This window comes from Corylus avellana, chromosome 10 (genome assembly GCF_965113065.1).
Source record: "Corylus avellana chromosome 10, dhCorAvel1.hap1.2, whole genome shotgun sequence".
NCBI lineage: Eukaryota > Viridiplantae > Streptophyta > Magnoliopsida > Fagales > Betulaceae > Corylus > Corylus avellana.
The window spans coordinates 532398-550485 of record NC_142499.1 but is presented as its reverse complement, the minus strand read 5'-3'; the positions used below and the strand labels follow the sequence as shown (position 1 = coordinate 550485).

At 33.7% G+C, this 18088-nt stretch overlaps 2 protein-coding genes across 2 annotated transcripts; one reads left to right on the top strand and one right to left on the bottom strand.

Moving 5' to 3' along the window:
• The first annotated feature begins 656 nt into the window (after positions 1-656).
• Positions 657-2455, top strand: LOC132162005 (putative pectinesterase 15). Its single transcript, XM_059572248.2, has 5 exons — positions 657-1069; positions 1216-1387; positions 1508-1714; positions 1801-2051; positions 2222-2455. The coding sequence occupies exons 1-5, from the start codon at positions 657-659 to the stop codon at positions 2427-2429; spliced, it is 1251 nt and encodes a 416-aa protein (XP_059428231.2). The 3' UTR covers positions 2430-2455.
• Positions 2456-13936: 11481 nt separating this feature from the next.
• Positions 13937-15648, bottom strand: LOC132162123 (UDP-glycosyltransferase 73D1-like). The gene is made up of 2 exons (XM_059572378.2): positions 14862-15648; positions 13937-14776 (listed from the first exon to the last, which is right to left on the bottom strand). Exons 1-2 carry the CDS (start codon positions 15646-15648, stop codon positions 14079-14081), a joined length of 1485 nt encoding a protein of 494 aa, XP_059428361.2. The 3' UTR covers positions 13937-14078.
• Positions 15649-18088: the final 2440 nt, after the last annotated feature.

Below are 18088 nucleotides of genomic sequence, written 5' to 3'. Positions count from 1 at the left end.
CTATTATCATATATGAAGATGCTTCACGGATTGCATGTTTGCTTTAAACAGCTCAAAATCTTTCAATAATAAGTAACTTCGAGGGACAAACCCACGTGGCCAAGATTTCTTGCCACCAAAAGCTAGCACTCCACCCGTCAACAAGGGCGGTACCATTGATGCCTTAAACTTGCTTGAATCGTGCATTGTCGCTAAAAAGGAAGAGCCCAACTTAGTTTCCCCAGCAATCGTTTTCATAGTCAGCCAGAGTCTCCCAATCTCACTACTCAGTTAGGCATTGTTTCAGAGTAGTCAAAGGAGCCACCACCTGAACAAACGCAAGCACACCCTCTTACACTTTCGGTGGCTTCCATCATTGCTCTATTTTCTCTGGCTTAGCGTGTGAGTTTTCCTTTCTTTATTGCTGCCCATTTTTCTTCCTACTTTCCTCTCTTCATTGCTGCCCATCTTACCTTCTCCCTCTTTCCATATGAAATCACCTTTTGGATCAAACTTTCTAATTACCATCTCTCCACTTTTTCCCTGTGTGTCGACATTTCGTACCTCACACGTCAATCATGAAGCACTCACCATGTTGGCACATGATGAAATCCTAACCCCACTTTTTTTAAAACTCAATAACACAGTACATTTAACTCAATACCAGAGCATTAACCATGAGAATCAAAACAACAACCTTGTTTTGGCTCTCTGCCTTTGCCATTGCACTCCTTTCGATCGTCATCACGCTCTATACTATCCCACCTCCTTCCATTACAAGTAATACCATTAGTTCTCAACACAGTTTCTTCCTTACTGTCTTCAATAAGGTTGTCAAGCAAAGTGGGGTGGAGGATCTTTTGTCTCATTTTGTGTCTAGAGGCCACCATCATCATCGGAGGAAGCCTAAGAGAAGATGTGACACAAGAAAATGGAAGTCTAGGCTCGTGTCCATCTACAAAGTGGCACTCATTTTGACAGTCGACTTGAAGGGTTGTGCAAATTTTAGCAGCGTGCAGAAGGCAGTAGATGCTGTTCCTGAGAATAGCCCCTCTAGGACCCTCATCATCATTGATTCTGGTACATACAGGTCATTATCTCATACAAAGTTTTCAACCCTTTTTCTCTTTTTAATCATTAGGTCAAAAAACAAAGAGTTCATCATGCATTGAGAAATGACGTGTTAGACACATTTGCAAGCAATAATTAGGTAGAATATTTACCAAATGTTGGCAGGGAAAAAGTGGTGGTGGAGGCCAACAAAACAAATCTGATATTTCAAGGTCAGGGATATCTCAATACAGCTATAGCATGGAACGACACCGCAAATTCCACCGGAGGGACTGCCTACAGCTCTTCGGTAGCCGTTTATGCTTCCAACTTTACTGCTTACAATATTACCTTTAAGGTAACCGATCATGCATGACATGTTAAATCACCAATTATTCTACAAGTTTAAACTTATAGGAAAGAGGTAAATTTAATCACGGACCATTTATGAGAATTTTGTTTGTGTTTGTTTGAAAAGAACACAGCTCCTGTGCCATCCCAGGGAATAGTTGGAGGGCAGGCAGTGGCACTTCGAATTGCAGGCGACAGGGCTGCATTTTATGGATGTGGATTTTATGGAGCCCAAGACACACTAAATGATGACCATGGGAGGCATTATTTCGTAGAATGTTTCATACAAGGATCCATTGATTTCATTTTTGGAAGTGCTAGATCCCTCTATGAGGTACCACAACCTTCCATCAATTGAACATGCTTTAATTTGCTAGTTTCCCTCTTGTTAAGCCAAGCAATAAGATTTGTACATGGCAGGGGTGCACCATTAATTCAATAGCAAAGGAAGTGGCCGGCGGGATTAGCGGCGCCATCACAGCTCATGGGAGGCAGGCGATGAATGAGCAAACTGGTTTTTCCTTTGTGAATTGTAGCATCAGTGGAAGTGGGAGAGTGTGGCTTGGGCGAGCTTGGGGAGTTTATGCCACTGTCGTGTTTTCTACAACATACATGTCAGATGTCGTAGCTCCGGATGGTTGGAATGATTGGAGAGACCCCTCAAGAGATCAGTAATTGTGGCTAATTAATCTCCTATTTACTTCTTTTCTTTACACAAATAAGCTTTTCTTTTCTTAGCTCTCACGACCAACTCATCACCTTCATTACTTGTTTTTTGCTTGTTTGTTTTGTTTCCTGTATCAAAGTTGTTTACTGTTGTTGAATATGATTGTGAATACAGAACGGTGTTCTTCGGAGAGTATCAATGTGTGGGAGCAGGAGCAAATTACACATATAGGGCCTCGTATGCAAAGCAACTGGGGCAATCTGAAGCAGCTCCCTACATGGATATTGCTTACATTAATGGAAATGAATGGCTTCTCTATCATCAATATATTTTATCTGTTCCTGATCTTGAGAGGGATAAAGAAGATATTCATATATATTGATACTATTATATGTAAGAATTTATTACTATATATATATATATATATATATATATATATATACGAGAGAGAAATCTTGTAACTTAAGCATATATGATGGTTGGATAATGAAAATTTGAGTACAAATTAAATATAAAGTATTTGAGTAAATCTTGATCTTTCATTACTCAGCCATTCGTTATTAATATATATTAACCATATATCAATGTAATACCTCAATATGATCATATCAATTTCAAATAAAATTAAGAGTACTTATTTTATAGCCAAGATTTAAAGTTGGTGTATTAGACAAGTTAACACTTTTTTTAAAAAAAAAATTAAATAACGTGATATCATGTACATGGTTATATGTACCAACTTTAAATTGTCATGTAAATTAAAGCCATAATAATTTGGAAAACCTCAATGCAAAATTCAGCTAAAACTCTCTTTAAATTATTATTTATTCTAGAAGTTTAATGAGGTAAGAAATCTAATTAATATTCTAATGCGCTTCCTCACGCGTGGGGTTAAATTTCTTCTTGAGAAGTAAAACCCGACACATGAAATATTTAATTAATTAAAATGCAAAGTAAATAACAGAAACAATGTTTGAATTCATCATGACCTATATTATGTTAATTTACCACTTCTCTTAAAAGTTTAAGCCGATAAAAAATAGTAAATTATTTATAAAGTTATATGAATGTACAAGGGAACAAGACAACCTGCCCTTTTGTCTTGGTCTCCCGGAGACTATGCAGCATATCTTTCTGAGCGGCCTTTTTGCAAGACTGGTGGTTTAGCTCCAATTGGCCCCTAAACACTACTTCATTCTCCTCCTAGCCAATTGAGGTATGGACTAAGGCCTTGCTTCGGCCTCACTCCTCTTTGGGCATTCATGTGGATGAAGTTCATAATTTTCAGATTTCAGCCTTGGTGTTAAGCTAGATCACATGTGGATGGCTAGGAATAAACTGATTCATGTAGGGACTCAACCGAATCCTCAAGTAATCCTCAAGCTAGCCAAGTCCACCATTAGGCATCACCTTTCAGCTTGGAGTGATGTCTCTGAGTCCATGTTATGGGCCCCTCCTCCTATGGGTTCTTATAAAGTGAATTTTGATGTGGCTATTCGGCCTTCTTTTGCTGTGGCAATAGCTACTCTCAAAAATCACCAAGGGGATTTCCTTGTTGTGAACCCCCTCAAGCTTCCTTCTATGGAAGCCAATTTGGGCAAGGCCCATGCAGCCTTGTTAGAACATTCCCAGCAGCTACCCGGTCATCTTCTCTAAGTTTAAGGATCAAAACTACTTTTTGCTTCCCTATATCAATTTGCACCCCAATAGTTTCCCTTAATGCTTCCTTATACCTTAAAATATTATTATTTTTATTTTACCTTTTTTATATTTTATTCCTTTAATTTAACCTTTCTTTCTCTCTCTCATCTCATCTCCGTCTTCTTCTTTCCTTTCTTTCCCTTCCAGCCACAGCACCTATTTCCCTCTCTTCCTCACTCATCTCCATCTCACTCTCTGCCTCACTCTCTTGATCTCCTTGAATGGTGAAGTCTGGTGAGCATATATGATTTCTCTCTCTCATCTCATCTCATCTCATCTCCGTCTTCTTCTTTCCTTTCTTTCCCTTCCAGCTGCAGCACCTATTTCCCTCTCTGCCAGCATATATGAGAACCTTGAAGTTTGGTTTGATCGGTCTGGGTTTCTGGGTTTCTGTTGGGTCTTGATCGGTTTCTATTGGGTCTTGATCGGTCTGGGATTTTGCTGCATCGTCTCATCTTCTCCGAGTTCTCTGTTTGGGTCCCAAGAAACGGAGGAAAACAAAGATGCGAATATTTTTCCTGTTCTTTTTTTTTCTTTTGATTTTTCATCTCGCCTGAAGGGAGCTGGTTCAGCTTTGCCCAGGCGCTGCCCACTGCATGACGACGGTGGCTCAACCACCGTTCTTCAGTCTCTCTTTCTCTCGGCTTGAACAGAACGCTCACCATTCTCTCTCAATCTCGAACGTTCTCTCTTTTCAGTCTCCTCTGTACCTTGTGTCGAACATGGATGAAAGTTGAGAGGCAGAAGAAGATGGAGTTTTTGCAGCAAGAGGTTGTGTTCAGAGAGGGATGGCGTGTTGACAGGAAAGAGAAAGAGGATGCGTTGAGAGTTGGGCTGACAGGAGAGAGAATAAGTTTTTTTTTTTTTTTTTTTTTTTTTTTTTTTTCAATTTAATAAACCTTTGGATCGCTACAGTTGAACCCAATGTTTTGGGTTCAACTGTAGCAGCTGATGGTTTAGGGAACCATATAGAGAATCTGCTATGGGACGTTTTTTGCAATTTTTTAGATATATTCCCTAAATTTAGGGAACAGACTCCCTTATAGGGAGTCTGCTGAGAATGCTCTTAGCTGTGAGGTTAGCACTCTCTTATGGTTGCCACTCTCTGGTCATTGAAGGTGATTCTTTGGTTACTATCCTAGCCATTAATAACCCATCATTGTTCTCTGGCTGAAGCACTGATCCAGTACTAGCTGATATTAAAGATCAGCTGCTTTCCATCCCTTCATGGAAAGTTTTGAAGATTTCAAGGTGCGCCACATTTAAACAACGCTACCCTTCAAAATGCACTAAATAAAAGAAATTGAGGAATTTTGAAATGGAGAGAATCCTTTTCCGTTGCTAGATGGGCCGGCTCAAACCTTGTGTTTGGGTGCATAAATTCCCACTATTTCTCTTTTTCTTTCTTCTCTTTGTATTAGGAGTGGCATGGATTCTCCTTTATAGTCATTTTTTTTCCCTTTCCTTTATTTGAATAAATAATAATAATAATAATCATATATATATATAAAAACCGAGTTTTGACGTAGAGAGTGCTTAGAATTACGACACGTGTCCTGAACCCATGTTTTAGAGAGTGTATATAATTGCGACACATGGCGTTATAAAGAATGAACAAGTTTTGGGCATTTAAAACCAAGAGGTTTTATTCGTAATGCATTTAATTATTTTAATGAAGAAAACAAAAGGTTCCGAAATTCTCTCTCTCTCTTTATTTGTAATATATTTAATTGTCTTAATGAAGAAAACAAAAGGTTCCCAAATTTTCTCTTTCTCTCTCTATTTTTCTTTTTATCTTCTCTTACTTTTTGTTTTCGTTTGTGTCCTTTATATTTTTTTTCAAATTTATATATTATTTTTATTCAAATATATATAAAAATTGAGTTTTAACGTAGAGAGTGCTTAGAATTATGACACGTGTCGTGAACCCATGTTTTAGAAAATGCCTGCAATTGCGACACGTGGCGTTTTAAAGAATGAACAAGTTTTGGGCACTTAAAACCCAGGAGTTTTATTTGTAATGCATTTAATTATTTTAATGAAGAAAACAAAAGGTTCCGAAATTCTCTCTCTCTTTATATATCAATATTGTGAGACAATTAAAATGTAGGAATTTTATTTGTAATATATTTAATTGTCTTAATGAAGAAATATTATTTGTATTGAAATAAGATAGATGATTTATTTGATTATATTTTTTTTTTTTGAATAAAAAACTGCATTCTCATTAATGAAATTCAATGGCAATTGGAGCAACTTGCTCCATTTGCAAAATCTCAGAGATACACTCAGGTGGTTCATAGAACCACGTGTTATCCAAGATTTATTTGATTACATTAAATCTTGATTGAAAGACCAATTTTTTTAAAGAGGAAACCGATTTTTTAACTCATTATTTTAAAAATTGAACGGTTCATATTTTTTCTCTCTCTCTCTATCTCTCTTTTTTTCCTCTCTCTCTCTCTCTCTTTTCTCTCTACAAGTCATTCACTCTCATTCCACATCTCTCTCACCGGTTCATATCTCTCTCTCTCTCTCTCCTTTTTTTTCCTCTCTCTCCACGTCTCTCTCTCTCTCTTAATTTCAAAGAAAAAGACATCTCTCTCCCTCCACTCTCCAACATTAATATCTCTCCTCTTTTTTCTCTCCATCTCTATCTTTCTCTTTCTCCACTCTCCAACATTAAGAAAAACATAATCTATTGGCCTAAAAATTCAAATTGGAGGTAATTATTCTTCTTAACCTTTTTTTTTTTTTTTTTTCCAAACCAACAAAGTTTTAACATATTCTAATTTATATAAATTAAACTAAAATTAAGGGTCTTATCTTTTAATTCATTTGAATGTTTATGGATTTTTTTTTTTGTCTAATTTACTCGGATTTTCAAGCATTTTTTCTCTACTTTTGAAAGCAATATTATTTTGCTTTTTTTTTTTTTTTTTTTTTTTTTAATATTTGGAATTATATAGGTTTTATTTGTATTGAAATAAGATAGATGATTTATTTGATTGCATTAAATCTTGATTGAAAGACCAACTTTTTCAAAGAGTAAACTGATTTTTTAACTTATTATTTTAAAAAGTGAACGGTTCATTTTTTTTTTCTCTCTCTATCTCTCTTTTTTTCCTCTCTCTCTCTCTCTCTCTCTCTCTCTCACTCTTTTATTTTATTTTTTTATTTTTTTTTATTTTTTCTCTCCATGCACTCTCATTCCACATCTCTCTCTTGAACCGGTTCATATCTCTCTCTCTCTCTCTCCTTTTTTTCCTCTCTCTCCACGTCTCTTTCTCTTTTTTTCTCTCCAAGTCTTTCACTCTCATTCAACATCTCTCTCTCTCTCTCTTAATTTCAAAAAAAAAAAGACGTCTTTCTACCTCTACTCTCCAACATTAATATCTCTCCTCTTTTTTCTCTCCATCTCTATCTTTCTCTTTCTCCACTCTCCAACATTAACAAAAACATAATCTATTAGCCTAAAAATTCAAATTGGAGGTAATTATTATTATTTTTTTTTTCAGACCAATAATGATAAATTAAACTAAAATTAAAGGTCTTATGTTTTAATTCATTTGAATGTTTATAGATTTGTTTGTTTTTTTTTTTTTTTGGTGTAATTTACTCGGATTTTCAAGCATATTTTTAAGGTTTTTTTTTTTTTTTTTTCTTCTCTACTTTTGAAAGCAATATTATTTTGCCTTTTATTTTTAATATTCATAATTATATAGGTTTTATTTGTATTGAAATAAGATAGATGATTTATTACAAAAGGTTCCCAAATTTTCTCTTTCTCTCTCTATTTTTCTTTTTATCTTCTCTTACTTTTTGTTTTCGTTTGTGTCCCTTATATTTTTTTCAAATTTATATATTGTTTTTATTCAAATATATATAAAAACTGAGTTTTAACGTAGAGAGTGCTTAGAATTATGACAACGTGTCGTGAACCCATGTTTTAGAGAATGCCTATAATTGCGACACGTGGCGTTTTAAAGAATGAACAAGTTTTGGGCACTTAAAACCCAGGAGTTTTATTTGTAATACATTTAATTATTTTAATGAAGAAAACAAAAGGTTCCGAAATTCTCTCTCTCTCTTTATATATCAATATTGTCAGACAATTAAAATGTAGGAATTTTATTTGTAATATATTTAATTGTCTTAATGAAGAAATATTATTTGTATTTTTTTTTTTTGGACATGTCCGTACAAGAAGGGGGGAGGGGGATTCGAACTAGTGACCTCCACTTCATTAAGTGTGGTCCCAGCCGATTGAACTACCTCTTGGGGACAAATATTATTTGTATTGAAATAAGATAGATGATTTATTTGATTACATTAAATCTTGATTGAAAGACCAATTTTTTTAAAGAGTAAACCGATTTTTTAACTCATTATTTTAAAAATTGAACGGTTCATATTTTTCCTCTCTCTCTCTCTCTCTCTTTTCTCTCTACAAGTCATTCACTCTCATTCCACATCTCTCTCACCGGTTCATATCTCTCTCTCTCTCTCTCTCTCTCTCTCTCTCCTTTTTTTTCCTCTCTCTCCACGTCTCTCTCTCTCTTAATTTCAAAGAAAAAGACATCTCTCTCCCTCCACTCTCCAACATTAATATCTCTCCTCTTTTTTCTCTCCATCTCTATCTTTCTCTTTCTCCACTCTCCAACATTAACCAAAACATAATCTATTGGCCTAAAAATTCAAATTGGAGGTAATTATTCTTCTTAACCTTTTTTTTTTTTTTTTCCGAACCAACAAAGTTTTAACATATTCTAATTTATATAAATTAAACTAAAATTAAGGGTCTTATCTTTTAATTCATTTGAATGTTTATGGATTTTTTTTTTTGTCTAATTTACTCGGATTTTCAAGCATTTTTTCTCTACTTTTGAAAGCAATATTATTTTGCTTTTTTTTTTTTTCTTTTTTTTTAATATTTGGAATTATATAGGTTTTATTTGTATTGAAATAAGATAGATGATTTATTTGATTGCATTAAATCTTGATTGAAAGACCAACTTTTTTAAAGAGTAAACTGATTTTTTAACTTATTATTTTAAAAAGTGAACGGTTTATTTTTTTTCTCTCTCTATCTCTCTTTTTTTTCCTCTCTCTCTCTCTCTCTCTCTCTCACTCTTTTTTTTTTTTTTTTTTTTTTTTTTTTTTCTCTCCAAGCACTCTCATTCCACATCTCTCTCTTGAACCGGTTCATATCTCTCTCTCTCTCTCTCCTTTTTTTCCTCTCTCTCCACGTCTCTTTCTCTTTTTTCTCTCCAAGTCTTTCACTCTCATTCAACATCTCTCTCTCTCTTAATTTCAAAAAAAAAAAGACATCTTTCTACCTCCACTCTCCAACATTAATATCTCTCCTCTTTTTTTTCTCCATCTCTATCTTTCTCTTTCTCCACTCTCCAACATTAACAAAAACATAATCTATTGGCCTAAAAATTCAAATTGGAGGTAATTATTCTTCTTAACCTTTTTTTTTTTTTTTTTTTCCAAACCAACAAAGTTTTAACATATTCTAATTTATATAAATTAAACTAAAATTAAGGGTCTTATCTTTTAATTCATTTGAATGTTTATGGATTTTTTTTTTTGGGTCTAATTTACTCAGATTTTCAAGCATTTTTTCTCTACTTTTGAAAGCAATATTATTTTGCTTTTTTTTTTTTTTTTTTTTTTAATATTTGGAATTATATAGGTTTTATTTGTATTGAAATAAGATAGATGATTTATTTGATTGCATTAAATCTTGATTGAAAGACCAACTTTTTTAAAGAGTAAACTGATTTTTTAACTTATTATTTTAAAAAGTAAACGGTTCATTTTTTTTTCTCTCTCTATCTCTCTTTTTTTCCTCTCTCTCTCTCTCTCTCTCTCTCTCACTCTTTTATTTTATTTTTTTATTTTTTTTATTTTTTCTCTCCAAGCACTCTCATTCCACATCTCTCTCTTGAACCGGTTCATATCTCTCTCTCTCTCTCTCTCTCTCTCTCTTTCTCCTTTTTTTCCTCGCTCTCCACATCTCTTTCTCTTTTTTCTCTCCAAGTCTTTCACTCTCATTCAACATCTCTCTCTCTCTTAATTTCAAAAAAAAAAAGACATCTTTCTACCTCCACTCTCCAACATTAATATCTCTCCTCTTTTTTCTCTCCATCTCTATCTTTCTCTTTCCCCACTCTCCAACATTAACAAAAACATAATCTATTGGCCTAAAAATTCAAATTGGAGGTAATTATTCTTCTTAACCTTTTTTTTTTTTTTTTTTTTCCAAACCAACAAAGTTTTAACATATTCTAATTTATATAAATTAAACTAAAATTAAGGGTCTTATCTTTTAATTCATTTGAATGTTTATGGATTTTTTTTTTTGGTCTAATTTACTCGGATTTTCAAGCATTTTTTCTCTACTTTTGAAAGCAATATTATTTTGCTTTTTTTTTTTTTTTTTTTTTTTTTTTTTTTTTTAATATTTGGAATTATATAGGTTTTATTTGTATTGAAATAAGATAGATGATTTATTTGATTGCATTAAATCTTGATTGAAAGACCAACTTTTTTAAAGAGTAAACTGATTTTTTAACTTATTATTTTAAAAAGTGAACGGTTCAATTTTTTCTCTCTCTATCTCTCTTTTTTTCCTCTCTCTCTCTCTCTCTCTCTCACTCTTTTATTTTATTTTTTTATTTTTTATTTATTTTTTCTCTCCAAGCACTCTCATTCCACATCTCTCTCTTGAACCGGTTCATATTTCTCTCTCTCTCTCTTTCTCTCTCTCTCTCTCTCCACGTCTCTTTCTCTTTTTTCTCTCCAAGTCTTTCACTCTCATTCAACATCTCTCGCTCTCTTAATTTCAAAAAAAAAAAGACATCTTTCTACCTCCACTCTCTAACATTAATATCTCTCCTCTTTTTTCTCTCCATCTCTATCTTTCTTTTTCTCCACTCTCCAACATTAACAAAAACATAATCTATTGGCCTAAAAATTCAAATTGGAGGTAATTATTCTTCTTAAACATTTTTTTTTTTTTTTTCAGACCAATAATGTTTTAACATATTCTAATTTATATAAATTAAACTAAAATTAAAGGTCTTATGTTTTAATTCATTTGAATGTTTATAGATTTGTTTGTTTTTTTTTTTTTGGTGTAATTTACTCGGATTTTCAAGCATATTTTTAAGGTTTTTTTTTTTTTTTTTTTTTTTTTTTTTTTTTTTACTTTGGAAAGCAATATTATTTTGCCTTTTATTTTTAATATTCATAATTATATAGGTTTTATTTGTATTGAAATAAGATAGATGATTTATTTGATTGCATTGAATCTTGATTGAAAGATTTTATTTTATTTTGTATTCATAAATTTTTTCTCTCTCAAATATTGAGAATTATGTGAATTTTATTTGTATTTAAATATAACCTTTAGCATGTCTTTTTATTGAAAGAGTGATAATTGATTTTTTAACATGATTATTTTAGCCTGTAATTAATAAAAAAAAAAAATGAAGATGCGTTTAAATTTTAAAATCAAAGATAATAAAGAACCCTGCGCATAACGCGAGTTATATGCTAGGGTATATATGTATAAATAGATACATAGATACTTCTTCTTCACTTTTGTAGAGGTAACCAAAAAGAATTTTCCTTCCAAAATGCTTCTTCTTCATTTTTGTAGAACACTTATCATATCATTTTTGGATTTATCTTTGTGTATCTATGTATAAATTCTTCACGAGTGTAAATTAATTATTTTTATGTTTGTTTCTCTAGAAAGTTTCATTGTATTGAAATATAATAGGTATCACACCAATAAGATTTTATGTTTTAATTCATTTGAATATTTTATTTGATTTTTTTTTTCTTGGTTTTGTGATTTACTCAAATTTTCTAGCATTTTTTGGAAGTATTGAAAGAAATTTATTTGATTGCATTAAATATTGAGTGAAATGTGTGTTTTATTTTGTATTAAAAAGAAGAGAGAAGATTTTGTTTATTTTACTCTGTATTTTTTCTGAAATCATTAGAACTTTATGGATTTTATTTGTATTACAATATAATAAATATCACATCAACAATATCAGAGTTTCTTACTAACTTTCTATTAATATTTTGATAATCAGAATTCAAGTGTCCTTTTTGCTATTTTTATTTTATATTTTATACTTTTCATTAAGTAAATGTTTGGTATATTTCAAAAAAAAAAAAAAAAAAAATACATGTTTAGTACAGTAATTTACTGATGTATAACCTTTAGTATGTATTTTTACACATATATTTTAACTTATAATAAAAAGTAAGATGAGATGCGTTTAAGTTTTGAAATTAAATTATAATGAAGAATCTCGTGCATAGCGCGGGTTACATGCTAGTAATAATAATAGGGAACAAGACAACATTATAGAAGATAAGCATTTTACTTGACGGTGAAATCAATTCCATTTTTTATTTTTTATTTTCATTTAGTCAACACATCATTTAATCACATAATTTTTCTCCACCTCAATATTTGAAAAGTTAATAACAAAGATTTTTTTTTTTTATCTAAATTATTCTCTTATATACTCTCACTTAAATCGGAGCATAAAAACTTTGATAAATTGTCCAACTGATTATTGCCTTTATTGTAGAGACAATATCTACAGAATCGACAAGATCTACCATCTACCGACAAAGAGTCCCAATATTTTCTTAGGACTGCTTGTGATCCATGTCATCACTAATTGATCGGTTTGAAGTCAAAACTGATGATTTGAATTTGTCACCTTCAATTCCCACTGCCATTTGGGATATCATTTCTTTTATTAGCACGAGATTTTCAACACTGATTTAGGGGTGAAATAGCGGTTGCGGTTAGCGGTTAGTGGCTAAAACCGCTAACCGCAACCGCCTAGGCGGTTAGTAAATTTTACTAACCGCCTCCGCTAACCGGGTAGCGGTTAACCGCCTAGGCGGTTAACCGCCCGGTTAGCGGTTAACCGCTTTGGAATAACCGCTTTTTTTCTAACCGCTTTTTTGGGCTTTTTTTGGGCTTTTTTCTTTGGACCGATTTTGGGCCGGGTTTGGACCGGGTTTGGGCCGGTTTTGGGCTCACTTTAAACATTTTTTTTCTCATTTTAAACATTTGTTTTTTCCCTTTTCATGGCCATTTTAGCATTAAAAATTGTTATATACCAAAATCTTGTTGGCCACTTTCTACAAATCTACACATCATATAATATCCAAATAAAATTACAACAAAATCATCACTTCACTTGTAGTCTTATACATAAACTCACAAGCAAGTTCATACACTCACACATAGAAATTAAATAAAACACAAACAAATTCATAAACTCACAAGCAACAAAAAAACCAACATATATGGTTAAACTTGAAGCTTGAGACCCATTTCAATCAACCAAAAAAAAGTCATAAACTCACAACTTATTGTTATTATATATATATAAAATATAAAATATAAATATATATTATATTTAAAAAAAAGCGGTTAGCGGGTAGCGGTTAGCGGTTAGCGGATTTTCAAAACCCACTAACCGCTAACCGCAACCGCCTAGACGGTTAGCGGTTTTTACTAACCGCTTTCAAAGCGGTTAGGCGGTTAGGCGGTTAGCGGTTAACGGTTATAGCGGTTAGCGGTTAGCGGTTGCGGTTAGGCGGTTTTAAATTTCACCCCTACACTGATTAATTAATTATAGAAATTTAGGTTTTCCACGAAAGGAAGTTGTGAAAGAAAAGTAATCATATATATATATATATATATATATATATATATATATAGAGGAGCTAGTGCTAGGCTTGAACCCTTCAAAGTCAACCTCTGCGGATGCAATAGCAAAAGGGTATTTAATTTTCTATTAATAGACCAAAACAGGATTGGGCTCTAGACTCTAGAGCAAGTAAATTTACACCTTCTTCTTCTTTTTTTTTTTTTAATAATTTTTTAATAATTAATGATAGTGATAATAAGGAACAAAAAGATGGTAGATGAACAAATTAAATAAATTAATGAGAGAACGAAAAGAAATACAGAATACACAAGCACACTTTACTAATTACAACTACTGAATTGGTCAAAAAAAAAAAAAAAATTACAAATGCTGAAACAGCACATTTTATTTATTGATAGTATCTCTCTTTATTTTTTTTTTTCTATATGAGAGCACCCTATGTGTAAGCTGCTAACAATAAATACAAAATAAATAACACAATACAGGAAATTTATTTTAATTAATGGAGAAAATCATGAAAGTGATAATCCCATTGAATCTGATCTCCACTCATGAATAATTGATCAATATAATAACATAGTTAATTATTATTTTTATATATATACTTACGCCTTGTCATGGGTGGATTGTTTTGTTATATCTTCGATCAAGAATGACATGTTTAACTGAGAAGAACCTCCTTTCTCCAGTGCCCTCTTTGCCACCTCCCCAAGCTCTCTTGCTTTCTCTCTTCTCTTTTCGCCTTCTTCTCCCCCATCCATCAGCATGGCTATTGCCTTCTCAACTCCATCTTTTTTCACCAACACCCCAACTTTCTCTTCATCCCCCCATCTCACAGGGATCTCGACGCCCACCTTAATCCCAATCCTCAAAACTTCGACGACCAGTTTTTCATTGAAGAACTGCTCGGCAAAGAGAGGCCATGTTATCATCGGCACACCAGAGCACACACTCTCTAGCGTTGAGTTCCATCCACAATGTGTTATGAACCCTCCAACGGCTGGATGAGACAAAATAAGCACCTGTGGAGCCCATCCTTTGATCAAAAGCCCCCTCCCTTTGATCCTCTCCTCAAATCTTTCCTTCACCAACCACTCCTCCAGCTCCTCCAAATATCTTTGATCTCCTGTTTTGATCACCCATATAAACGGCTGATTTGATGCTTCTAGGCCGAGTCCAAGCTCTATTAATTGTGCCGGAACCAGGCGGCAAAGGCTACCTAGACACGCATAAATAACCGACCCTGGTTTCTTCGAGTCAAGCCATCCCATGCAAAGTTGTTCGTCAATCGAGGCTTTATTACCTGTCAGAATATAAATTAGATGATTAATTTTTTTTTTCTATCTATTTAACCTTTTTAAAATAAATGATGATTTAAAATTACTTACCTCTCTCAAACTTGTCTGAGTTCTCCTTGTTACTTAAAGAAACAGGCCCGACACACCACACCTTCTTCTTAATAGCCTTCTCGTACTCCGCAATGTACTCACTCTCTAATTCATGGAAACTATTCACCACAACCCCATAGGCGGTTGATTCAGCCTCTTGCATCTTGTTTCGGAAATCATCCAAGTCAGGCAGGGTAACAAAAGCTCCCGGCAGCTGAGCTTTTGTTATCTCAATTCTATGGGGGAGTCCCGGGATCACAAAGGGTTCTGAGTCAGAAGTGACAGAATTGTGAGCATTGTGAAGTTTAATGTTATGGGAGCTCAAAAGTGAGAAGCAGCCCATCCCATGAAAAACAAGCCGTGGGATGTTGAAGTTTTGAGCTGTGATGGATGTCCAAGAGAGGCACTTGTCAGATATAATGCAAGTTGGAGGGGGGGTTTCTTTCTCGAGGTGTTTTTCGAGTGGTTTTTGGAGCATGCTAAGAGCTTTGTAGAACTTTCTGAGTAGGTCTCTTGAGGGGAGGATGTCAAGGTTCTCGTATCCTGCAGGAAGTCCAACTTCTTGGCATGGAAATTCGAGCTGAACAAGGCGAAACGGGAGGCCATCCCCTCTTGCTTGGTTGATAGCTCTTTGAAATCTTGAGGCATTGTATGGGGTTGTCACCAAGCTTACAATAACGCCACGCTCTGCAAAGAGCCTGGCCATGTCTATCATGGGGATCATGTGGCCTTGTGCCATGAGTGGTATAAGAACAAAGTGAGGCTGGTGAGTAATTGCGGAAGCCATTACTTAATTTGCAGAAGAATCGATCAGTGATGATGATGATTAATTGAAAGCAGAGGAATCGAACAGGTGGAGATGGATTTTAGTTTGGTGAATGATCACCAAATTATTTGTAATGCATGCCATGGCGTATTTGTTGGGCAGGTTACCTTGACTTTGAATGATTCAACAATTTACTGGTAATTGGTAAGAATGTTCGAGAAAGATTAATTACTTTTAGTTCATCGTCTCAACCGGAAAGATCTAGTCAATCAATTTGCGTGCGACATGCATGCACGATGTTTTTTCTTAGAAGATTACAAATCACATGCTTAATTTCAATTAATTACCTAGAGTACTGCACATGCATGCGAGCTGTGCACGACGCTATTTTCTTAGTAGATTGGCAATTGCCAATCACAGGCTTTCAAGTTTCAACCCCGGACTGCATGAAGAACTAGTCAATCAATTTGCGTGTGAGTAGTGACATGCATGTACGGTGCTTTTTTTCTTCGTAGATTGCCAATCAAATGCTGTCCAGTTTCAACCCAGACTAGTCAATTTACGTGCGAGTCGTGGCATGGATGGACAATGTTTTTTTCTGTGTAGATTGCCAATTAGTCACATCCATGCTTTCAACCCAGACTGCATATGGTCTATTGATTTGCGTGTGTGACTGGCAATGCTTTCTCTGTATTTAGGGCTCTTAAGAGAGAGCAAGTTGCTCGTGAATGAGCTCAAGCTTAATTTGCATAAGTTTGGCTTGTACTCGACTCGAATATTAAATAAAGTGTTTCGTAAATGCGAATCTTAACTCGAATATTAAACGAAATTAATTCGGCTAAGCTCGTAAGTATCTTATATAAGGTTCGAATTGGTAGTTATTCATATAATTCTTTGTATTAATATTAAAAATTGATAATTTTTTTTTTTTTTAATAGCATCATTTTATTTTAAAAGGATGCATATCCTCTCTCTTCGAAACCTAGTGATTTGCTATATTGACTCGGACTCCATAGTCCGCTAGCCAGATTAAGCAAATGATCATATGCAAACTGACTTCTTAAGCTGTTTGAGAATACTTGAAGTTTAAATTTATAATAAAAAATAAATTAATAAATTAAATAAAATATAAGAGCCAGCTCGTGAACTGGCTTGGCGCAGCTTAACTTATTATAAGCTTAAACTCGATTTTTTGACTCGTCTTTAAGCTCGGCTCGAGCTCGAGTTCAAGTAAAATTTAAACAATCAAGTCCGAACAAGAGAAACTCACTCAAGCTGAACTTGTTTACACTCCTACTTGTACACGCATGTACGATGTTAATAAAACCATAAACCAAAAACAAATCAAAATCAAATCAAAACCCAAAGAGGAAAAAAAAAATAGAGAGAGAAAAGCTTGCTTACCTATGTCTATGTGACTGATTTTGCTGTAATGGATCCAAGAAAATTAAGAGAGAGATGTAACCGAAACTTTTTCTCCAAAGCAAATGAGTTCGAGTTTTGAAATCTAAAAGTTTGTACACGTGGCATGTTTCATGCCATTCAACTAACGAGCAGCTTGGATGATCAAAAATTCAGAAATTTGAACCACACAAATGAAGACCTTATCCTCCACGTGTCCACCTGCACTTGGTTGGATCTATTAATTTCCGTGCCCCATGAATATGATCAGTAACATCATCAATTACCGTATATGAATCAATTTTAACACTACATTAAATTATTTTGTAACGTCAGCTCCGGTCCTTTTGCTTGCCTGCTATTGGCTCATGGCTCCAAGTAGCTCATTCGGTGGGTTTGAGTACGTAAACCACGTTAATTAGTCGACAATGATACAATTGTTTTTAGTAATGCTGGGCTGATCGAGTCAGTTTGCGTGTGCAAGGAGGCAAACAAATTTGTTGTATTTTGTTAAGTTGGTCAACTATAATTGGTTATTCAAATTAGATTTCAATCACGTACTTTCGACCCAATCGACACGTCCTGATTAGTTGTGTGTGAATTGAGATTAATTACTTTCAGGTCGAACTTCCAAGGGTACGTAGTTGGCCTGTGTGTGAATTAACATGTTTTTATTATTAAAAAAAACATAATTATCATCATCATCGATGTTATTAATTATATATAGCTATTATTATTGTTATAATTAATAGCACCGGCAAAAAAATCTGGTCAAATCAAATCTATGTATTTTATGTGCAGGCCAGGACAATCCATCGTTTCCATTTTTTTTTTTTTTTTTACTTTATCTTTTTATGTGTTTGAATTCAGTCGTATTTGCTTCTTTGTTTTCAATGAGTCAATATTGCATGTAACGTTAAGGTTCAAAGAAGAACATGGGAAGAAGACGAATGCATGGCCAGATATTTCTGCCGACTAGACTGGAGAAAAGATTCCGGGACAGAAGATTTTAGTTAGAGCATTTTTAGGATTGTGTTGAAAAATATATTCGTAATTTTTT